This window comes from Phoenix dactylifera, chromosome 3 (genome assembly GCF_009389715.1).
Source record: "Phoenix dactylifera cultivar Barhee BC4 chromosome 3, palm_55x_up_171113_PBpolish2nd_filt_p, whole genome shotgun sequence".
Taxonomy (NCBI): domain Eukaryota; kingdom Viridiplantae; phylum Streptophyta; class Magnoliopsida; order Arecales; family Arecaceae; genus Phoenix; species Phoenix dactylifera.
In genome coordinates, this window is record NC_052394.1 from 9,292,808 (window position 1) to 9,317,664 (window position 24,857).

Sequence of the window (24,857 nt, forward strand, 5' to 3'; positions counted from 1 at the left end):
TAGCTGAAATTAGCTCCGGCTCAAAATATGGATTAGGCTTAGATTAGGTCTCATCCTCGTGGACAATAATTGCATTGGTGGCGATAGCAAATTGAAATTTAATCCTGAGCATGAAAATAAAGGTTTTTGATTGACCGGCGGGACGTCTTTTCTTCCCTTTTTCCTTGTAGTATAGTAATTATTGTCCATGTTTGGCCTAGCTTAGAAAAGTTTGGGAGGCCATTCCAGTTGGCAGGTTGAATCTAATTTGTGACCTACCCAGACACCTAGGCTTACGTCTTGAGTCAATTATATGAATTCAAAGCGATGTCCATGTTTCACCATCCATGTGGCACATGTTCAAATCATTTTCTTATGTCTTAGGTGATTATATATTTTATATAAAAAAGAATTTCTTATGCTAAAGAAAAGGAAAGTGCAAGGCGGCAGGGCATTAAAATATTAACGTTAGTTAAGGTGACCTTTTCCATGCAATTGTATTGGACTTGAGAAGCTTCCAAGATTAGGCTTAGGGGAAGAAAATGTGGCTCGTGGTCACTGGTCAGGCACTCCAACCTACCTATCGTATTTATAGGCAAAAAAAAAGTTTGCTTAGTTCTCTCACAATGTCAAGCATGACAGCCACTTTGAAAGGTGTCTTTGAGCTGTGTTTGAGAACCCAGCAACAGTACTATTTTTAACATTTAGCAAATGCGCATGGTAGGTTGATGAACCAAGGAGTGTTTTCAAAGATGCGAAGGAGTTAGTTCGTTTAAAGCTGCCAACCTTTTGTCGTCATGTTGGCATTTGACTAGTTACCTAGTTTGTCCACACAAATTTATGCAGGTCACTTAAGGCCACGTCTGTCGATGTAGTTGATGGAAGAGACTTCCAAGTGAAAAGAGTTTAACAGATTTACAGTACAAACTACAAAGAAAGGCCCTCCCGAGAAGACGGGGAAGAATCTTTGACAATCCGGGCATATGGTAGAGTTTGATAAGTATAACAACCTAGAATTTTGCACTAGAATTTTGCACAAAATAGCTTGTCGAAAAAAAATATTTAAGTTTTTTGATTATGTATAAATATTCAAGATCTATGCAATGAATAACCGATGTGGGACTACATACACGCTCGCACGGATCCTCACATACTTCTCTCATTTAAGCCCTGACGTTCTTATCAGGCTAAGGGTTCAAATCCATTCAAATCTAATCACAAGCACCACGATCGGCCTATGGTCAGCCCCAATGAATCTGTGCTATAGTGTCCTCTAGTCCATATAGATTTTAGACCAGGTCCGCTCTAATACCATTTGTAATAATTCAGGATCTCATCCAAAATTGCTAGTCAGAAGGTATTGTTTGGATTCCTTGATCTTGTATAAGTACCCAAAATCTACCCATTGAATAACTAATGTGGGACTAAACACATATTTCAAGAACGAAAATATCTTAAGGGGAGGGGGGAAATGTAATAGCTAAATTTTTTTCGACTAATGGGCCGGCCCGAGAGGATCAAGCGAGCCCTTATTGCTCGCGATTGGGAGAAGGAGAAGACTCCCGACTGGAGTCTTCTTCCTCCTCCATTATCGCCGGACTCTGAGAGTTCTAGAGCGATCTAAAAACCAGCCACAAACCCTAGGAATCATCTATTTAAGGCCTTTTCTTTCTTCTTTGAATTTCACCATCGAAATCGCTAAAGATCATCTTCGATTTTAAGCATTCTTCCTGAGATCTTTCTCCGATTTCCACTGAGAAGAGTCGCCGAAACACCTCGGCGGACTGAGGTAAGAGTCGTCCATCTTTTTCTCCTTCTCCTTTGATGTTTTGGGCCTTCATTTTCTTTAGTTTAAGCTAGCAATCGCCGGAACTTCTTCTAGGGCATCCCAGTTTGGATTTCTTCCACCGTATTCAGTTGATCAGCCACCGCCATCATGCCCAACCACGTCTTTTAAAGATGCCAGGGAGTTTGTTCTTTAAAGTTGCCAACCTTTTGTCGTCATGTTGGCATTTGACTAGTTGGCTGGTTTGCCCACACGAATTTATGCAGTTCACTTAAGGCCACGTCTGTCGGTGAAGTTGATGGAAGAGACATCCCAGTGAAAAGAGTTTTAACAGATTTACAATACAAACAGCAAGGAAAGCCCCTCCCAGAAAGGCGGGGAAGAATCTTTGACAATCCCAGCATATGGCAAAGTTGATAAGTGTAACAACTTCCAATTTTATCCAAAATAACTAGCTAAAAAATATTATTTAAATTTTTTGATTCGGTATAAGTATGCAAATCTATGCAGCGAATAATCGATGTGGGACTAAATACATGCTCGCACAGGTCCTTACATACTTTTTCCTCCATTCAAATCTAAGCACAAGCACCACAATCGACCTGTGACCAGCTCCAACAAATCCATGTTGCAGTATCCTCTGGTCCACATAGATTTTAAACCATGTCCACTTTAAAACCATTTATAACAATCCAGAGTCTCACCCAAAATGACTAGTCAGAAGTTATTATTTAGATTCTTTGATCATGTATAAGTATCCAAAATTTACTCCGTAAATAACTGATGTGAGACTGAATACATATTTCGAGAATGAAATTATCTTAAGAGGAAAAATATAATAGCCGATTTTTTTAGGGCTAATGGGCCGGCCCAAGAGGCTAAGGCCCATTAAGATCAAGCGAGCCCTTGTTGCTCACAATTGGGAGAAGGAGAAGACTCCCAACTGGAGTCTTATTCCTCCTCCATTGTCCCTAGACTCTGAGAGTCCTAGAGCGATCTAAAGACCAGTCGCAAACTTTAGGAATCATCTATTTAAGGCCTTTTCCTTTGAGTTTGAGTTTGACCATCGAAATCACCAAAGATCGTCGTCGATTCTAAGCATTTTTTCTGAGGTTCTTCCTCCGATTTTCATAAGAAAGAGTCGCTAGAACGCCTCGCCGAACTGAGATAAGAGTAGTTCATCTTCTTCTCTTCCTCCTTTAATGTTTTAGGCCTTCATTCCCTTTAGTTTGAGCCGGCAATCGCCGGAACTTCTTCCAAAATAAGGCACCCCTGTTTCGATCTTCTTCCACCGAATTTGACCGATCTTCCAAAATCGCCGGAATTTGCCCTCTGTTGCCCGCCACCGCGACCATGCTGAACCACCACGACACAACCACCAGGTGCCCCCTTTCTCTTCTATTTTGCCAAGAAAGAAGAAAGGAAAAAAAAAAGAAGAGTAATAAAGAAAAGAAGAAGAGGAGGAGAGAGAGTCATCTCTCTCTTTCTCGCTCTTGTTTTCTCTCTTCTTTCTACTTTCTCTCTCTTCTCTACTTCTCTCTCTAGAAGATATATGGAACCCAGCATCGGATTTTGTCGACTTGATCTATGAACCCAAGTTGACCACTTGTAAAGGGCCCTAATCTGCCCTAGTGTCCAGATCGCCTAGTGGACCGATCCCCCGGCCTTATCAAGTGTTTATGGAACCCATTGATGATGAATTATATTAAACGACCTTGGCTCTGATCGAGTCTATGCTCTATAATTTATTGATCGAATCGTCCAGGCCTGACCCACAAAAATCGTCAAATGCTATAATCTAACTAATTGACCTTGTTTTTTATTATTTTAATTCAATTACAATCGTCAAACAAAAATTAATTTTGCTTTCAATATTTTAAATAGGGTTAACTGGATTGTCAAGTCAAGTTTGACGATCTAATATAAAAAAGGTAAGTAAATCTAACACTTCTTATTTTTTCAATTTTTTCTTATTTTTTGGTGTTATGAAAATATAAAACTAGTATTAAATGTTGATGATTTCATATTTTCTTAAAATTAAAGATCAAGCATATGATATTATGAAACTCATGATTTATTGCAAAATAATTGTTTTACCGTTAAGCACTATTTATGAACTACGAACTCCATATTTATGAAATTTGTATTTTTGTTATAAAAATAATAATTTCATAATTATTCTACTGTTAAATACTTATTTATGGGTTACAAACTCTATAAAGCTATTTTTGTTTTATTCATGTATAATTCAAAAAAATATGATTTAAGAATCAATTGTTTTAAGAACTATGAGAAAAAGGCTCTTAGAAAGCTATGTATGGTCTATGAAAGTAGAGTAGATCGATATTCAGTTCCACATGACCCTATCAGCGGATAATAGTAATTAGCATACAACAAGAGGCGACCAGGACTCGATCAGAGCCAAGGTCGTTTTACAGAATTCATCATCAGTGGATTTGATAGACACTTGATAAGGTCGGGGGATCGGTCCAGTAGGCGACTCGGGCATCAGGGTAGATCAAGGCCTTTTACAGGGAGTCAACTTGGGTTCGTAGATCAGGTCAACAGAACGACCCGATGTTGGGTTCTATAGATATCTAGAGAGAGAAAATAAAGAGAGGAGAGAGAAAGTAGAGAGGAGAAAGGATCTGATGCTAGGTTCCATAGATCTCTAGAGAGAGAAAGTAAAGAGAGCCGACCCATTAGCCCTAAAAAATACCGGCTATTACTAAGTGCATTCTTGGTGGTTCTTTTTTGAATTTGCTTTTCACTTAAAATCAATAGATCCATACGTTGGATATGCCTTCGAGTCACGGAGCTAATTAAGAAGAGATGACTCATCGAGCTTATTGCTGATCCAAGAGTTTACAAGAATTTGGATATGAATCCAAATTTTTCCATATTATACAATTCAGGCAATAGGCCAGGTTCAGACCAGGTCGAACATGCTGCAGCTCACACATGCCCAAATCCGATCGAAACCCAATGCCTGATTTCTTTCAACCTGAACTCCGTGCACATTATTAGCGATATAAATAAGAGAAAATTAGTTGGACCGTGCTAATCCTACTGGCAACGATCAGCCGGGACAAAACAGGTTAAACATGCAAGCAGAATGATTGATTTGTTGTCAAGATTTGAAACATCTGAGACGCTTCAAAAGTCATCGATGATAAAATGCATTTGTTTATGTCTCGCGATTCTACACTACTGAAATTATGAAGAAAACAAAGCTAGAACTAGATATCCTCATCTCAAACCAGACATCAGGTTTTATCCAGTACATTAAAAGGAACCGAAACAAAGACTAAGAAAAAAATTGAGAGCTCAGCAGCCATTCTGTATGCTAGACAATTTGAGCTGTGCATATAACTTATTTCGGGAAGTTTTTTAATATATGAATGATAAGCATTGGCACTCTCTTCATAAATAAAAAAAAAAAAAATGCTACTCAACCTAGCAATCATTTATTCCACAAAAAGGACTCTCAAATCACATCCACACTTATTTTCCATACACAAGGAAACCTTATCAGCTGTAGATATCAATCGTAGAAAAGATTGGTCATTTTCATTGTTGATCTCTAGCCCCCGTCCCAGCTTAACAAAATAAAAAACTTAAAACAGAGCATCTACAGACTGGGCAGCTGCATCGCCATCTCTCTAGTGTCGTGTGGCTGCTAAGCACATCATCAAGAGTATATTCATGCAAAATTATGCACACCATGTGACAAGGGCTGTTTAAATCTTCGTGACTTTCAAGTGAACCCTTTTTTGCTGGCACAAGCTGCAATTTTAGATTTCTGACAACTCTACTGATAAAATCATGATAAATGTAGTCCATCCTTGATATTCATCAAGTACCAGCATAGTTAAATTAACACATACAGCTTCATAAAGCTGATAATTCCACAATGCAATGTATAACCTTCTGAGCAAGTAGTTCTGCATTTTCTACTTAAATGTGGAACCATTCCATCACGCGCTTAAGTTGCAGGCAAATAAATGGCATCGCCAATGCTGCCAACCTGAACTACTGGCATAGGGTGCCATCAGTACCTCCGAAATTCTTTTGGAGGCTTGAAGTTTAGTGGATGAGTTTCTGGTGTGGCAGTTGGATCTTCTTTCCACATCTTAATAGTTTTGTCTGCCTCACAAGTAACAAGCCTCGAGCCGCTTATATCATATGAAAGAGCATATATACATGCTTCACTGTCCAGTGAACCTAAAATTCCAATTTAAGAACACAAAAGCAACCATCATTGATCTATTTTTAAGTATTACCAAATAATGAGGAAAGGCACACAGTTCCCATCAATGAAAAAAACTCACCAGGCTGGACAATAGTCTGGGCTTGCTGGAAGTTATGGCCACTTTTCCAATCCCAGAACCAAAGGCTCCCATTGTCACCTTCAGGAAAAGTTGCAAAACAGTTACACCAGATAATGGCTATTTATTTCACTGTTAGCTAGGTAAGCTAGAAAATATGATATGCTACAGCCAACTTGAATTTAACATGTAACCTAACATAATTTAGTGCATTTTTGGTCCATCAACTATTAATTCATTATGTATACAGCATACCTGCAGTTGCTAAGACACCATCTTCATTAACTGCCATCGAATTTATTATTGTTTTCTGCTGGGACCTGCACAAGAAAATAGTGGAATTTAGAGTTTAAGGATGAATAACATCATCATATGCATCTTACACACACCATAAGACAATATATCTTGTCATAATATACTGTGCATTGAAAGATTCTCACCATTTTCAGTTCTATCGTAGCAAAAGACTTATCTTTTAAGCAGAAAAGACTCAAAACATTACATGGACAATTCTTCAGTATCTTATGTCAGAAGATAATAGTTCTTAAAGCAAAAGCAGTTGTTAATTTGCTAGGACACATTTTCCCCCTTTTCACCAGATCTTACAAAATGAATGCCTGTCGAGCACTCACCAAAGCCTTCTCAACTATGTTTCCCTCTAAGACAATAAAAAGTGCACCTAATGAAGAAACAGCTTAGGTCAGCTTCAATAATGCACTGTAATGGAAAAGGCAAGAAATCTCCTCCACTCCATGATGGATTTGGTTGAATATTCATTTGCTAATAGATTCCAAAGTTGGAATATTTTGATACAGTCTTTACCACCCTATATATATCAGTACCTCACTTCTTTCCACTTGAAGCTTGCAGCTTGGACCGCAATACAATTTCAACGGGGTTCCTACAACTATTAAACAAACAACTAGTAGATTCCAAGATATGTCCTTTCAAGGTCTTCTATTCATTCACGATTATCTCTTGGCTTGTAACTATTCTCAGGTTTCCAAGTTGTAAACCTGAATTTCTGATTACTAGCTTTTTACAACAGCTAACTGGTTGGCTCATGCCAAAATGTCTAAGTTGGTAGAATCACAAGTCTATTTTTGTTTACTAATTATGCCTCTAAGCTTCATACATGCATCCTTTTTCATATTATATATCGCCTTTTCATGCAACTTTTTATCCGTGTCCAAATCTTCCCTATGTTTATCATATACACATTTACCGTCTTTTTGAAGCCTAAGAAAATTTTAAGCACTATAATTGCTGTTTAAGTATATCTTAGCAGGTTACACTTAATCTAAACTTTTAGGAGGGGCTTCATTAAGGTATCCAGAGAGACAATTCCCTGAGGAGAAAGGGGGGAAAAAGTCAAGGTTGACTTCATCTTTTCACACATTACTAAGAAGCTCATCAAACAACATTTTCTGCTTCCATCTTGTCACGATATTCTGAAAACTTGGTCTTTGTTCAATGACAACTGTTTTGCTCCAAGGTAGCACACGATGAGAATTCATCACTAGTTTCATTGGTTGTTTACTGGTTTTTGTTTGAGTTAGTTTGCATTCCTTGAGCCTGCGTTAGGTTTGCACATTCAATTCAATATTTCGAGGTCATTCTGATTCTGTAGATTATATATTATTATGTTTCATTAGTTCTATTTCATCATGTTCGAGCACACCATACTAGCTTCCGCAATTACAACTTTAATTCTCATGTATTTATGGTATTCTTAATGATTCTGTTTTGAAAATACACAAAAAATAGCTCCTATATACTCTTTAAAAACTTAAGGAGAGACCAAAACATGTGAGAATAAATATAGAACAGAGAGCCAAAACAGTTCACTACAGCTTATAGATATGAAAATGAGAATAAGAAATAGATACATGAAAGGAATGTTTAAATATTAGATTGTTTTAAGTGTCTAATTGTAGATGAGGTTTAATCTATGCAGGCACATAACATCCATGTAACAGATAGCATAATGTCTAATGCAACAAATAAACCTTATAAATGGATTTCGTTATATAGAAGATTTTGGCCATGTTAGGTTCCAGTGTAGTTTTACCCAAGTTACTTGAATAGGAGCAATAATGAGAGCAAAAATGCAGGAAGAAAGCTGAATAAGTTTGGGTAAAATTATTTGACCATTTTTGGTCTAATAGTGTCATCCAGGTTTAAGAAGAATAAATACCTGAAAGGTTGTTTTGCAGCATAAAGCTGAGTAGCAGTTTTTTCGGATTCATTCCAGCTTACTGACTAACCAAACAATTCCTTAGATTACTTGGCAACCATTATAGTTCAAAGAAAGCTCCTCATTAATATGGATTACATTGCAAAAATTTCTGAGAAGCCAAGACAATTTTATTCTAGACAGGATGAAACTGAGGTCAGCAAATCAGCCTAGAGAAGAGAAAGGCACTAGGCCTTTTACCCTTCTACTAACGGTTTGGTAGATATACCAATTCTTCACCCCAACTGGCAAAAGAAAATCCTGTCTTCATTTTTTTTAAGATCAATAGTAGGGGAATTTGGCAAATTAGATAACAAGATTTTATGGAAAACTTGAGCTAAAGGTTCCTGATAATTATTTACGGGTATCGTCCTATCAAGGACCTTCTTGGCCAGGATTTTAGTACATTTGTAGAAAGAGAAATTAAATTATAGAAAGGTAAAGGATCTTAAGGTGGTTTGACTTCTGTATTATATATCTGTGTGTGTATATATAAATATGTATATATATGAGACATTTAGAAATTTGATTAACATATGAATCTCCATGGAGATTTTACCCATGGATATCACAAAGTATTCCTTCCAAACAGTAGTGTACATTGTATGCATTACAAGAAAGGTCAATGCTAACTTTGGAAGCTCAAACTATATGTGTGCATGTCATGATGTTCAAGTCTTCTTATGCAGATGCTAGCGCAAAAGGGAAGTGCAAAAGTAGAAGATATTAACACCGTATGTCCCTTGTGAGGGCTGCAGATTGTCGATTCACAATTTCAACTCCACAAAACTCCAAGCCTATGTTCATTTAACCTTCCACTGACATGACACCACTATAAATATTCAAACCTATCTTCAGTGGGACCTGTCAAAGTTTTGCTGAAGAACATCATTTTCTAAAAAGGTTTTCCAGCACTTCACTAGCTAAAAATGAAACTTCTACATTTCTTCTCATATTTTTAATTCCAAACAGCAAAATTACTCAAAATGGTTATTTTGCAGGCTTCTGTTTTAATCAGAATGTATTTATATATACACCTAACAAATTACATTTCATGTCCATTCTATGAATTATAATTTTTTTTCTAGAGAGATAACTCCATAAATTATAATATGAATCTTTTCTATATAGCATTGATATAATGTTTAATGTTGTTACCCATATTATCAGTCATTAATATATCATCCTCAAATAACATACAATAATGTATCTACTCCTAAGTATTAACAATAATTATATATAAAGAGAATGGGAATGTGAACCTAAGGCCAACACTTCCTTTAGGCTCTCTGAAGTGAAACTGATATTTCTTGCCACAGCTCCCGTATCCTTAGTACTCTCAACACGCCCTTTCATAATTCCTTTTTCTGCTTCAGATCTCATCAAATTAATAACTCAGATGGAACTTCCAAGTAAATTCATATGTAAAATCATATGCAAATTACTACTTTCCTTCAAACTTTGCATAAAAAGATCTCCCAAAAAATATAACAATATTACCACAAGGAAACTGCAGTCAATTTGCTAAAAATTGTTCCATGACCCATTCTTATAAACTTATTTTTAAGCCAACAATATTCTATAATTTTTGTTGTCACTTTCATTCTTACAAATTGATATGATAATAATTCCTTAATAGCATGGCATCACTTTAATATCAAAATCCATTCAGTAAAATATTCAATCAAAGGAGGCATACAAAATATGGCCATGTATTACTTCATTTGATATATCGATTTTTAAGCTTGTACTATGATTAGATGTTATGATTAGATATCCTTGATTTTAAAGCGATAATATTGACTCATAATCTAAAGCATGTGAGAAACTATAAGCTACATTGCTTGAACATATGTTTTTTTTTATCTGTCATTTTATCAGTAACGTATTATCAATTCATTGTTCAAATAGAAGATGCACTTTTCAGTGATTACTCACAGCATATTGTGCAAAAATTCTCCTCTCGGAAGGCCAAATTTTTTTATGTTGTCTGCTGATGCTGATGTAAAAGTTTGCCTGCAAAGAAAAATGGAGAAAATGGCATAATCCGCTAACTGCAACATTAAGAATTAAAGAAAGAGAAAAAAGAAAGACGCTTTTAAAAATGAGGCTGACTGCCATGAGTTAGAGGGACATACTCTTTTGGATGAAATGCCATAGCACGCACAGATTTCTTATGATGGGTGAGAGTTAACATTGATTTTCCTGAAAAAAGGGATTTTGTCTTCAGAAGATGAAAATTAATACAGATAAATAATGGACATTGATTTTTTAACAAAAAAAAAAATCATTACCAGCTGCTAGATCCCAAAACTTAATAGTGGTGTCATGAGAGCCAGTTACTACTTGTGGATCCTGAAAAAGGAAAAAAGTATTGATTAAACTAACAGCCACACAGATAATTCTGCATTTTCTATGACCTGACAAACATCCATGACATGTCAAGAAAAAAACGAGGGGAGGAAAAAAAGACAGCCAGGATTCAGTAGATGAGAAAATATGAACAGAACTGTAAATGATGAGACCAACCTAAATTTCTTAAATCCTAAATGCAGGCATCATCAATGATAATGCATAGAGCGGAAAAGTAAAAAGTCAATTAAAGGATACTGACTGAAAAGAAAGGTTGGTCACATTAGAATTTAGATTCAGGAAAATCTCAAACCAATTGATAAATCTGGTTTTTCTACTAGCAGTATTTTAGAAGCAGTACTTAATCACTCAGTTGTGTTGTTGGTAAAAAAATGATTCCCTAGAACTGAAAAAACAATAACGAGAATAATTTTGTTTACCATTATCCGTTACCCAACTTCAACTACCCATTGGCTGTTTCTTTGAAGGCCTATCAAAAAAAAGTTCTGCATTTGACAGGATTTGTGGCAAGAAGTATTTTAATTGTCTACTCAGCTTAGACTGCTACCTAATCTCCCATATTGACATTGATTGGTGTGAACGCCATAATTTTATTCAAGAAGGCTGCATTAACAAACATTAATTACAAACAGAATCCCTACATGTTACACTCTTTCAAAAAGTATTTGCAATAGCAGAAACAACTTCCAGCATGACATCTTCATCTAAGTCTTAGTTCCAAATTTACAATCCACTGCCTCCATTTACTCTCTTATATCGAATAGCATCTATCCCTTCTTGCCTCCTCCTCAAAACCTATAAGGTCTTAATAATATTTAGACACAAATGAACATACGTAATTTATTTTCTTATATGGAGAAAGCATATTATTCATTATGCACGACTTCACTCTCAAGGGGGAAGTCTATTATTGAACAGCCTGGAAAGAGAATATGCCAAAAAATAGCTCTTAGCAACAATTTTATGTGACTTATGTCATAATGTAAGGCACAAAATTCAGGTTCAATAAAGGAAAAAATGTCAAACAAGAACCTCGAGTCCTAAAAAAATGCTCCAACCCACACATATAGATCTATATCACACTGCTTCACACGGAAAAAAGAGCAAGAAAAAAATTAGATTGTTTAAGTATGTTGATGCTGGATCTAAGATGGAAATTTAGTTCTGCCTCATAAAGAAACGAAACCTTGTGGATGGACTTGCTTCAAATTGATCATTTGGTTTATTACACAAAACAATGGGCAATTATAGAGATTATGCTAATATATGTTGATGAGTCCATAGAAATTGCAATCTTCATAATGAAACCAAATCGCATGTCTCTGTGATGCAAAATTTACTTGAACTTCAACATATTAATTCCTGGATAACAAATAATACACTTTGAACGCCCAATACGATTCTAGGCAAATATCGATGAACAAATGTCCTGACTAAATAAATGTTTGCATACCGTTGGTCGAGCAAAAACTGAACACACAGTGTTATCATGCCCGGATAAAGCAAAAATCATTGCCTTAGTACGAATGTCCCAGACCTGAGAAAAAGAAAAAGAAGACAAATCTGCAATGTCAAGCATATGTTCAGATCTACATCAAAACAACTTGACACTGTACCACAAATTGGTTCAACAACTATCAACACAAAATATACGATGTAGTTTAAACTTCAACAATATCTCATTCCAATTCATATAAATGCATACCCGACAGACAGAATCTCTGCCACCTGTTAGTAAAATATCGAGAGATGGATGAAGCGCCAAACAATACACGCCACTCAGATGTCCATGATAAGACCTAATCACCTATTCAAAAGATAAATGAAATGTAAATTACAGGTCAGTAGACACCTCATATGGTGTAAATTTGTACGTGTTTATAAATAAGAGTCTGCAGTAGACAACCTTATTCTGTTCAAGATCCCAACATTTAACTTGTTTGTCATCACCAGCAGAGAACAAATAAGTATGACGTTGACTGACAGCAAGCCCTAGAAATATAAGCACATGTTCGTATCATTATTTTCCAATATTCTACGTAAATAATACACAAGAAAAGAAACCAAAATAAAGCTATCAATATGTATTGAATGCAACTAACCGCGTATTTGTTCAATATGTCCTGTCAGTGTGAGCTTTAATTTTCCAGATGCAACATCCCATATCTTGAAAAGGGAGAAACAAAAAAGTAGTAGCAAAAAATTAAGCAGCCAGTTGAAATTTAAATCAAATAAAAGGACATCCCTTTTTTTTGTTAAAAATTAAATAAATAGTCATAGCCATAATCAAAATACAAAAGGGTAAGAATGAGGGGAAAAACACTTCTTGTCCTTTTCAACCCAAAATTAAACAACTTCAAGTTTAACATACAAAAAATATGTTTTGGCTATCATAGAATCTAAGAAGCAACATTTGAATCAACATAGTTCAGAGAAAACTTTAAACATGGTCAGCAGGAATATCCTTACAGATATCCCTTGTGAATCAATCAATCTATGCATTATCAACCTTCAACGAAAAAAAAGGAGAAATAATCTGAAAGCTCAGATCCCAAGTGTAGAAAATGAAGTACAAGTTCATTGTGCATTCAAGAAATGCCACAAGGTCAAAGACTGACCCACTCATTGAAATATATGATGATGATACATCCTAACACATAATGGCAGAAGGAAAAAAATAATCATAATCACAAAAACAACAAGTATCTACAACATTAATATAGCCCTATATCATGCAAGGTGAACCTTTATTGTCCGGTCTGCAGAACCAGTACAAAACCATGAATTGCTCGGATCGAATGCAATGGATCTCACCCATCCCAAATGACCACTGATAACCTGCATAAATTCAATGAAGTAAATCATACTGAAAAAAGTGATAGAAAAGAAACTTAAAGCAACAGAACAGAGAAACACCTACCACTGCAACTATAAAAACTTGGGTTACTTAAAGCCCTTTAATCCATAGATTATTACCCACCACTGCAACCATAAAACTCTAAAACTCTCCTAATCTGCTGAAATTTCCTAATGTTTCAATTCCCCCACACATTATGGTTAGTTTTTAATCAATTTTAAGTCCCTCAAAACGAAAAGCCCTCAAAAACCCATCCTGTAAAGTGGAAGACAGAAAAATAGTATGCCATCTCATAGTTTGCTTATAATCATCCATATGGCTCACATGAGTTCAGAAATGTGTGTATTAGGCTTCCTCTATATCACAGTGGTGCAGGGTGTCATATAACTGACATATCTCCTAAATCCTTTATCAAATATGTAGATGAAGTAAAAACTGAAAGAACTGAAAAGCATATTAGTAGCATCATAAGAGATATAAACGTCTTAACATATATTCCAGTTAGGGAAGTAATTTCATACATCAAACTTCCACTAATATATTATCAAAATGGCTGCACAGCATGCACAATTCAAAGACCTTTATTGAGATTTTAACTATAAACTATAGTTACTTTGTGCTAAAATTCCAGTAATTAAAAATTATAGAACCTAGAATAGTAATTGCTTGCTAGAAAAGTGCACCAATTCATTCAAGAATCGGAATTAATTCTCACACAAATAAAATTAACAGCTAATAATAATATATTATAAGGCCAAGAAATAAGCAAGCATACTCTATAATTCTTCCATGGAGGATGCCAGGTAGGACGAGGCCATCTACTTGGTATCCTTTCCATCAATGCCGATGTGGATTGATACCTGACAGCAATAAGAACTATTGTAAGAATTTCTTCCTAGAATATTTAAAGCATTGCAGTAAGAGTGACGAATTATGTTCTATCAAAAAAAAGGAGTGACGAATTGTGCAATTGAGCATATTCCTTGCATTCATAAATCAAATATCTCAATTTTTGCTTAAAGAAAGTAAAACATTAACCAATTTCAGCCATATCAAACTTATATGTAGCTCAACTGGTCAAGAGTACTGACAGCATGTTATCGCTGGTTTGTGTTGAATAGGCACAACTGTGCATAAGAAGATAGCCTGTATATACAGATTGTATACAACAACCCAGATAGCATTCTCCATTAGGTAATTTGAAATACATTGCTAATTATAAAGGTCTCAAAAGAAAAATATATCATTAATTGGTGAACTGGATCCAGACACTCTGTCAACTTCATTTGGCCTCTTGTTCAAACTTCAAACTTGGATAATTTCCTAACTTTGGGCCTGCTTGGGTAACTTAGCAGGATTGAGCAGGATTTCCTCCTGGATTCATGAATTGAGCAGCTCATTTAGGCATGACCCATATCAACTCAAACACCCAACCCCCCCCCCCCCAAAAAAAAAAAAAAACAAAAACTTAATCCTACAGGAGAGCAAAAGGACCCCCGTGGGTCTTTTTTCTCTTTCTGCAATTCCTGACATCTTCTCTCCTCATCATTGCCAATCATACATCCTCTCCCTCTCCTCCCCTCTTCTTCCAGACAGGTCCTTAAATTCTATGCAAGTTCAATTTTGCTGACTAAATATTCCAACTCCTTGATATGGGATATAATTGAATATTTGGCCACTTTCAAGACTACTTATCTATTAAATTTCAGAAAGGCTGGTTCAATCAATTACACTGACTATTTCAATTTAATTAATATAGAAATACCAATATTCCAGTGTGACTGGTCACCTTCCAAATTGCTAATTTCCTGTAAACAAAGTTTATCATTTTTTTCCTCAACAGATCAACTCGAGGAGCTGGAACAATTCAGAGCACAAATTGGGTCAAAAAAAATCAAGGACAGCTACAATCCAATATATAGAGGTACCTGGGCATCCAACAATGAAATAATAGGCATAACTTTCTATTGGTGAAAGTAACAATAAGAGTAGAGGTGACTTACAATACACTGGACAAATTACCATATTATATTCATGTAAGTAGTAAACTACAGTGAAGAGCTCAGGATAACAGTTCTGACAAGAGGCGGTACAAGTGCATGAAGCATATTCTGTATTAACTAATAAAATGTTGAGAGAGGACTATATGACAATCCTTCAAAGTGCAGATAACACAAGACACAATCTTTTTCGCTGCTTAAAAAGGCTTTGAAATTTGCAATTTTTCTTACAATAATGATAACTAGTAAAATTCATGGACCTGATGAATAGAAGCTTCAAGTTTCTATAAAACCTTAAGGAATTTTTAACACAAGCAAATTATTTATTAAAATGAAGTTAACAAGGTCTATCTCTAATGTTCAAACAATATTAACTACAGGAACTACCAGCAGAAAAATTTTGTTCAGATATTGCTAGTACATCAACGACTATAAAAGAGTCATCATTCATAAGACTCAATACTAGAGAGACATCTCAGGTTCAAATCACATGGTAAAAGGAGAAAAGAACCACATCTGTCAGAAGAATCCACTCACTTTATGCACAACCCATACTGCATTATGATGAAATGACAACTACCATATGCAAAATGTGAAGTTTTTAATTTATATGAACATGAAGTGTCTCCCTCCTAATCTGCAGCTAATCATTCTAACAGAAAAAAAAATAAAAAAATAAACTTAACAACCATTTGAGAATTGTTTTGAAGATGATCAAATGTAATCCTTTTGCATTAACTCAAGCAAGGCAAAGGGAAAAAAAGAAATGTATATCACCTTTCTGAAGAGCCAGGAATCGATACTACAGCCCCTGTATTTCTGCTTGGAATACCCAGTTCCCTGTAAAATATATAGTGTTAGCTAATCTGAGTAAAATTTGCAAGTATTTATTGTAGTACACAAACACAACAAGATAAGATGGTAGACATACGGGCCCTTTGGTTGCATTGTTGGTGCAGTAACAATAGCACTTTGGCTGCCCTCTTTCTGAGAATTTCTGGAATCCTGGATGCCTGTAGGAATAAATTTCGAGACCGTTACAAAAGAATAAGCCCAGAACAATGTTAAGCTAGCATCAAGAATTTTCAAAGACTATTGGAAATATCAGAAACAAAATTAACCATTTGATGTTCTTATGTTACACTAGTGCCAGGTCCTAAATATAATGGCATACAGCAAGTTTTAACAGTAAATTTTAGTGGACCATACAATGCTGCACATGAGAGTCCACATCCTGCAAGGTAGCAAGTTAGAAAGGACAGTAAGTAGGATAATCACTAAATCCAATGAATAAAGGAGGCCTCTATAGTAATATATGGTAGCGAAAAACTTAAACCTTTCCTTGAAATACATATTAGAATACAGATTCTATTGGTGTAACTTACTTGTGCCAATGATCTAAAGAAATAAAACATATACCCCACAACCAAACAAATCAAAACCATTTCTTCTCTGAATCTTCAAATGACCCTTCTACTAAAAAAGGAAAAAAAAAACAAAAAAACAAAATCTTAGTGCAATAAACTCACCAGATTAATTGTGTGCATTCCATACTATATCTAATCAAACACCACAAGTAATACAAAAATAACAAAAAATAATATTACTAATAGAAAAGAAATGAAATCTACTACTTGCTGATAAGCTCCAGCATGTTGAATATCAAAGCAGTTTTCAGAAGCCAACAACATTTCCTACATTTTTGACATTAGCTGGAAGAGATTATTAATAACAAATTAGTATTTTAATTTGCTGTTTCTAATTTCTTTAGGGACGTAATATAAGCAGAGAATTGCAAATCCTTAAGTTCTTCTTTTCCAATGCTTTGATGAATGAGTACCATCACGTTCAGTCTTTCAAGGGTCATTTACAATACACCAAGTACACATGCTACAATGAGGAAACCATCTTATAGCCTCAGACTCTTAGTTTCACAGAATATAAAAGCTTTTAAGGGAAACCAAAAGGATTTACTGAATGGTTCATGAAGCATGTAAAATTTCAAATATTTTGTGCACTAAAAAACGGAACAACCACCACACCTGGAAGAGCCAATGCTGTGGAGGTCGATACTAGGTCACCTTTACCCTGAGCACCAGCGCCACCACGGTCCTGTGCTTGCTCGATAGACAAGTCCATAACTGATCCATATTCAGCATGTACCTTCAAATCAAGCAGCTGCAACGTCAATACTTCGTTCACTGCTCAGAATTAACACTACAAATATCCAATCAGACAATTTCACTCGCAGCATAAAACACAGTATCTTTGCTGCAGTCATCCTTAAGAGGACGATGAACCATAATCAAGAAACCAACAGCCAAATTCAAAAATTTTCCCTGCCCTTTTTTACTAAAAATTTAAAAAAAAAACTACCAGTTAAATTACATTTTTCCCAGGATATATCATGTTCAATTGCTCTCCAGTAGTTTCACAACAACGTGAGCACTCAGCCCCTTTAATTTGACCAGATGATTCCTTCTTAACTCGAGACCTCGAAAAAAAAGCAAGAAAATCTTGCACAAGAAAAAAAGAACCCTGAAGCAAGCCTTTCTCTTACAGACCATATTAATAAAAGAAGCTCGATAAGTAATCGATAAAGAAAAATAAAGAGAAAGTTCGAACCTTGTAGCTAATTCGAATCTTCTTGCTGCAACGCCCCGGGCAAAGACGAACATAGAACAAACCCAAAGTCAGGAAGAAAGAAGCGATTCAAAGATATTGGAGAGAGATAGAGAGAAAAAGAGGGAGAGAGCAGGAGAGGAGACGAGAAAGGGGAAGAGAAGGGAAGAGGGATTGGGATTTAGGGTTTATGGGAGAACCTCTCGGGATCGGGGGGAGTGGAGTGGCCGTGGGCGGGGGAGAAGAGATCGAGGGCACGCTTTAGGGATTTGAAACTAAGCTTCTTGAGCGACTGCGGCTCCACGGGCTCCATCGCCGCCGGTGCCGCCATCGCGCCCGGCATCGACCTCGACCTAAAATTCCCCTCCCTTATGAGCACAGCTTTCTGCTTTTTTTTTTTTTCTTTCGCTTTTTTTCTAAATATCGGTTAGGGTTCAAACCCCACCCAACTGATCCTACACCCGCACCGTCTCCACGGGCTGATATCTCGGCGCGCCATCACAGAAATCAGCGGTCATGATTGACTGTATATACGGCTACTGCTGATGCACGTAGTGTGGGCAATAATTCCTCCATCCTGAGAGCTAATTAAGTCGGCAGGATATGCCGACTTGAACTGCGAAGGTATGTTAGTACAAAAAATTACGGTCAAATCCCTTCTAAGGTTTTAGATGAATTATTTATAAATTCTTAAGTGACAAGTCAATCTAGCATGCTGCAGTAATATTATTTCTTACTTTCTAGTTGAGATATAAATTAATTTGGAAATCCCGATGCAAGTAAAATCTTGAGCATATTTAGAAACCCTAGTAAGCTATAACGAAAACATAGCAATACATGATAGCCAACGGAGAGGAGATAACAATGGAAGAGGAAGAGAAGAAAGAATTAATTATTTAAGAAAATGATTAATCAATGAAGCTCTAGAAAATAAGGATATAATAGATCATGTCGGAAAAAAAAAATAATATCCCTATTTTGTAAGATTGCGATCGACAAAACAGACCATTAAGTTAGCATTAACTTTACATGAGATGAATGTGGAGGGTAGCTTGCTTCACCTCTGTATAACAATTGGTATTGGTTAATTAGCAACCTTAAAACAATTACATATCCATGTAGAAACCTGCTAATATTTTTTTTGTTGTTGTTTTGGTAGGGTACATTGTGACTCTGTGATCACTATATGAAGTCTTCAATTGAAGGACTTATACATGATTTAAAACAAGTTTCGCTTTGAGGTTAACCCTAGGTGAGCTGGTGATGCTCAAACCTCTTGTTGAAGCTTCACTCAAAAGTTCGTTTTTAGTGGTGGAGAGGTTTGTTGAGGAAAAAATATTTCTAAGTTTATAGTTGAGGCTTAAAATTGTTATAAGTCCTTAAGTAGTGCACAAAGTCAGCTAATATTGTTGACTTTGTGAGCTTGACAAAAAGAGAAAATTGGCTACAGGAGGAAACTTTCTTCATTGCAAGGTTCCATAGAAATATGTATAACATATATTTTCTTTAGGGCTCGTTTGGTTCGCGGGAAAAGAAGGGGGGAAAGTGTGGTCAACGGGAAAATAATGAAATGCCTCTTGTTTGGTTGGAGTTTTCAAAGGAGAGAGAAGGAAAAGTTGTATTCCCATGGGAATGTGATTCCTACATTTCGGGCTCGTTTGGTTCGCGGGAAAAGAAGGGGGGAAAGTGTGGTCAACGGGAAAGTAATGAGATGCCTCTTGTTTGGTTGGAGTTTTCAAAGGAGAGAGAATGGAAAGTTGTATTCCCATGGGAATGTGATTCCCACATTTCATGGGAAAGTCTTTCCCATGAGAAACATGGGAAAGTTACTTTTCCATGAGGCGGGAATCACTCCATTTTTACTTTTTCCCAAAAAGTCCCTTCAGTATTAAAGAAACATTAAAGAGGCATTAAAAACCTAATTTTTATTAAGGGCATAATAGGAATTATATATAACTTTCCTAGGAAAGTGGATGGCCAACCAAACATAAGCACCTTGGAAATTTGTCACTTTTCCATGATCAACCAAACATGCCAAAAGTACTTTCCTAGGCATCCTCTTCCTAGGAATTTGTTTCCCAGGAATCATATTCCTAGGAAGGAAAATGCTTCCCGCGAACCAAACGAGCCCTTCATGGGAAAGTCTTTCCCATGAGAAACATGGGAAAGTTACTTTCCCATGAGGCGGGAATCGCTCCATTTTTACTTTTTCCCAAAAAGTCCCTTCAGCATTAAAGAGGCATTAAAAACCTAATTTTTATTAAGGGCATAATAGGAATTATATATAACTTTCCTAGGAAAGTGGATGGCCAACCAAACATAAGCATCTTGGAAATTTGTCACTTTCCCATGGTCAACCAAACATGCCAAAAGTACTTTCCTAGGCATCCTCTTCCTAGGAATTTGTTTCCCAGGAATCATATTCCTAGGAAGGAAAATGCTTCCCGCGAACCAAACGAGCCCTTAGTTCCAGGCTTGCGCAATTCACCTAGGAGGAAGTATCAATAACTTTGGTTCCATCTGATTAATTTTCCTCGGTTATTGATACAACTCAATAAATATTATACCACTTTTGTATTTTATGCATCCCTTGAAACCTACTAAGATGGAGGGTTGCAATTGTCAAAAAAAAAAATGGGGGGTGTCATCAGCATTTGCTAACTTCACATGGAGCCAAACCAATTTCTTAGTAAAGTATTATTTGTATATGACATGTGCAATATGAATGACATATCCATTAGACTGCCAAGGTTTGCTTTGACTTCATACTTTTTCTATTATGCTCGTATTTTTTTTTCTTTATTAATCTTAAACGTAGAGGAACCTGTGTAATTGTGCATTTGAAAAAAAAAATATACTATATATTGTTTAATTTTTTCTTGAGATATATATGCATTTATATATGATCTCAACAATTTAGCCGGCGGTCACGCCATATCAACGAGGTTAGATAAGTCAAATCAAGTGAAAATGGACTAGATATGGTTCATCTGTAATAAATCATATTAGGTGGGTAGGTGCAAGTCGAAAGATAGCTACAACATGAATAAACAGGCTGAAAGATTAAAACTTGGCCTTGATCAACCATGATACATGGGCACGAGCTACAAGTCAAAGTATCAACCATGATCAGTCTTGAACTCACTTTCTTCACTAGCTTGGGTTTGCAATTACACTACATATAGGATTATAAGAGCAAATCTTCGAAACCACTGGGGATAGTGGCGATGTGGGCCATTACAAGGACCAACGATTTGTATTACAGTTATTGTGTTTCTAAGTATAAACAAATATAATTATATTTTGTAAAAAAATGAAATCTATATCAATAAATTTTATTTTATCTTAGCTTTATTTTATCCTGCACTTTACTTTTCAATACTTTGATATAGTATCAACTTAAATTTCTACTACCATAGCTTATACTATACCCTTATACTTAACCAAATCCATCTTCCTCAAATGATGGTATCATAATGTTAAAAATTCTTAATCAAAGTACTTAGATTCACGCTACTCTCGTATCTTTCCTTCAATTATCATCTTTCTGACTACTCTAACGATGGTGGCACGCCTACATGTGTATTTATCCATATTATAATTGGCTTGTCAAATGAGCTTTCTGGCACGTCCATCATTAAACAACGAGAAAAACCTTGTGCACAAACAATATGATTTAGAGCATTGAAGGTACAATGATTTTATGAAGATGCTCAAGAGCATCCTCATCGCAATTCTTCTCTTAGTCACATGGCAATCTCCCAAAGATGGTACATATAAAGTTAATGTGGATGTAGCTATCTTTTACACTTGTTGATTGAACGGATTGGGGCTTATTATAGGAGATAGAAGAGGAGAGTTTGTGGCTACATCTCCCATCACGGTTTCTTTGAAATCACCGTCCCTAATAGAAGTTTTGGCCTCGAAGGAAAGAGTACAATTTGTGGTAATGTAAATATCTTAATGCTTAATCTTGAAGGAGATTTCATAAAAGTTGTCATTGCTCTACGAAAACATCTTAGAATAATTGTAGGATACGAAGCATTTATGTTTTCAATTGTCAACTTATTCCTTCAATCCTGCAAAAAAGAGAGAGAAGCTTTTGAAACATGGATAGAAGAATCCTGCAGAGCGGTTGCTCATCAACTATTCTTAATTTTATTAATAAAACTTCATTTTTCTATCAAAGGAAAATCCCAATATTTTTCTCAATATCTTAGGAAAGGAAAAGAGGCACACTTGCATCTTTAACTAGGAGGAATCAAAGTTGTTCAAACTTTCACCCTCATGCATCACACATGCTAAACATTTACATAAAAATGCCAACAATCCATGTTCAATAGAGGCCGGGTTCCTCCAGAAAATTATTTGCAGAACTAAGTTGTTTGACACCTCAAGCATATCATAACGCACTTAAAACACTTACTAAATAGCACTAGCAAGAAAAAAAAAATGGCGAGATAGCACATTATATTGGACACAAATTATGAAAATTGTGCAAACATATATTTAGTCCCACCATATCATTGATTTGCTAAATAAATTTTGAATATTTATACAGGCTCAAAAAATTTAAATAAAATCTTCTATCTAGTTTTTTTAAATAAAATTATGAATTATTATAAATAATATCAAAACAAATCCAACTTACACTATAAAAAAATTTGGAAGAATCTATACAAGCGTATGTCTAGTCCGAAATCAGTTATTCACTAAATAGATATTAGATATTTATACAAAATTAAAAAATTTAAATAATATTTTTTGACTAGCTCTTCTTCTTCTTTTTTTTTTTCTTTTTTTTTTCTTTTTTTTTTTTATAGAATAAGGTTCTGGTTGTTACACAAATGGCGTACCATCGTGATCAAACAAAGATTGCAGGAGGAAGAACTAACCTCCCCTAGTTTTCTTTTTTCATAAAAATAAATGGAAATCCACCTTATTTCATCAATAAATGAAATGAGAAGGAGGACTCGGACACCAAAGATCAGCCAAAATCCAGCATTTATTCCACTTGTACGTACGTTTTACATGCAAAATATAAACAGATGGCCTTAGAACAGCAGGGGCAAGCAGCTGCTGCTTCCTCTGACTTCAATCTTTCTGTGGGCGCGCATCCATTGTGAAGAACTCCTTGGCATATTGGTTCACCTTGGATCCTGATCCCGTCCGATGGTCATAGTACTCAACCAACGCTGCTCCGGCCAAGGCAGCCAGAGTGAGAGCCTGAGCATGTAACCTTTAAAATAAACACAGCCAAATGCCAAATCTTATTACTCGAGATCGAAATGATAAAAGAAATAATCCCAAACATGTCAAGGAATTATAATAAACCAAAAAAAATAAATTATAGTTTTTTTTTTTGTGTGTGTGTGCAGAATTAGGGGTGACCTGAAATTAAATCATGTTTAAATCCAATATAAGCAGTAGAGGAATCTTAATAGGATTCGTTCGGTAATGGTTTACATATGATAACATTGTTTGATAGGATCTTTAGTTTGTCGACGAGAATGTGGCAATAATTAAAATAAAGTAACTAAACTGAATAAAACTCAATTTTAACAAAGAAAAGAGAATGGGTTGGTTCCAACCAAACCTTGCATGGATGATCTTAACGCTGGGTTTCATGCTCGGCCGAGACCAATTGTACGCGATGGAGCTCCCTATGCCGCTCAACCACAAACAACCTTTAAAGAGGGGGTTAAAAAACAAAAGAATTTGGCCAATGTTAAGAAAAATAAAGAAGATATGTAGAGAGGAAACTTAAAAAAAAAAAAAAAAAGGAAAGAAAAAGGGGAAATTTGAGAAATCAGTAAGTTACCAACGGTTCGAAGCTTGTGATCTATGACCCACTTCCTCATCGATTCAATCGTGCTTGGGCTCTCTGCCATTTTTCCGGCTTTTTTCTTCTCTTCTTCAATCGAAACGCAGAGGATTTGTAAGGGGAGGAAGAGTTTGGCCTTCCGTTTAAAAAGGTAAGAAGGGGCACGGATTCTGGCTCCGGAACAACAATGGCTTCTAAAGAGGAGTCTTGCAATTATTGTAATTAGTTGACACGCGTCTGATGCCGATGAGTTCAGATACGTGTAGGTAAGATACTGGTGGAGGAGTCGCTTGTGTGTTGCTAGGATCTCATTCGAACTGCTTCGGTTCCCGTGGTGCTTGAAACGGGGGGCTGCCCCGGTTTTGGTTCACGTAGATTGCGGTGAGAGGGGGAATGAAATGCTGCAAATTTCGTTGCATGAATATTATACTTGTGGAATAGTTCTCTGACGCGTGTAATTTTTTTGGTTTGTATCTGAACCCAGCATGTAACTATTTAAAATACCATGTGTTTGCTCACTGATTACGCCCACCGCGCATTTGGTTTTGAATTTAATTAAGGCAATTGTACCTGGTTCTAGATAGATATGTACAGATTTGTACTTCATGACTTATACAGTTTATCTTTTCTATTTTTTTAATCATGCTCAAATGCTAATCCTAAGGTCCGTTTTAGGTGTGGGTCACACTTGCTCTTTATGCTATTTTAGAGAAAGCTGTGAGGTTTGAGGGTGAGAGACTGAGAGATGAGGGTCATCAGCGGTGACCGGAGAGGGCCATGCATGTTTGACCTAGCAACATCTAGCCATACGTGTATTGAGAGGGAGCAACACTAATCGTCTATTTTTAATAT

The 24,857-nt window shown here is 35.9% G+C and overlaps 2 protein-coding genes across 2 annotated transcripts; both read right to left on the bottom strand.

Annotated features, from left to right (window-relative positions):
- Window positions 1-5,316: 5,316 nt before the first annotated feature.
- Window positions 5,317-18,579, bottom strand: LOC103698165 (protein pleiotropic regulatory locus 1-like). The gene is made up of 17 exons (XM_039124554.1): window positions 18,382-18,579; window positions 18,185-18,209; window positions 17,602-17,722; window positions 16,491-16,572; window positions 16,337-16,399; window positions 14,335-14,419; window positions 13,448-13,540; window positions 12,805-12,868; window positions 12,609-12,694; window positions 12,408-12,509; window positions 12,156-12,239; window positions 10,624-10,684; window positions 10,468-10,534; window positions 10,268-10,345; window positions 6,349-6,413; window positions 6,097-6,174; window positions 5,317-5,989 (listed from the first exon to the last, which is right to left on the bottom strand). The coding sequence occupies exons 1-17, from the start codon at window positions 18,522-18,524 to the stop codon at window positions 5,817-5,819; spliced, it is 1,470 nt and encodes a 489-aa protein (XP_038980482.1). The 5' UTR covers window positions 18,525-18,579; the 3' UTR covers window positions 5,317-5,816.
- A 4,477-nt stretch (window positions 18,580-23,056) lies between these two features.
- On the bottom strand, window positions 23,057-24,157 carry LOC103698163. Its single transcript, XM_008780151.4, has 3 exons — window positions 24,003-24,157; window positions 23,778-23,868; window positions 23,057-23,420 (listed from the first exon to the last, which is right to left on the bottom strand). The coding sequence occupies exons 1-3, from the start codon at window positions 24,070-24,072 to the stop codon at window positions 23,276-23,278; spliced, it is 306 nt and encodes a 101-aa protein (XP_008778373.1). The 5' UTR covers window positions 24,073-24,157; the 3' UTR covers window positions 23,057-23,275.
- Between the last annotated feature and the right edge of the window lie 700 nt (window positions 24,158-24,857).

Excerpts from the sequence above, each read along its gene's own strand:
- LOC103698165 (XM_039124554.1), bottom strand. The coding sequence starts at position 18,524 with ATGCCGGGCGCGATGGCGGCACCGGCGGCGATGGAGCCCGTGGAGCCG. Across the intron at positions 14,420-16,336 it reads ATTCCTGGCTCTTCAGAAAG|GTATCAATCCACATCGGCAT; the intron begins GTGATATACATT and ends TATTGCTGTCAG. Across the intron at positions 12,695-12,804 it reads ACATATTGAACAAATACGCG|GGCTTGCTGTCAGTCAACGT; the intron begins GTTAGTTGCATT and ends TTATATTTCTAG.
- LOC103698163 (XM_008780151.4), bottom strand. The coding sequence starts at position 24,072 with ATGGCAGAGAGCCCAAGCACGATTGAATCGATGAGGAAGTGGGTCATA. Across the intron at positions 23,869-24,002 it reads TCACAAGCTTCGAACCGTTG|GTTGTTTGTGGTTGAGCGGC; the intron begins GTAACTTACTGA and ends CCCTCTTTAAAG. Across the intron at positions 23,421-23,777 it reads GTTAAGATCATCCATGCAAG|GTTACATGCTCAGGCTCTCA; the intron begins GTTTGGTTGGAA and ends TTTATTTTAAAG.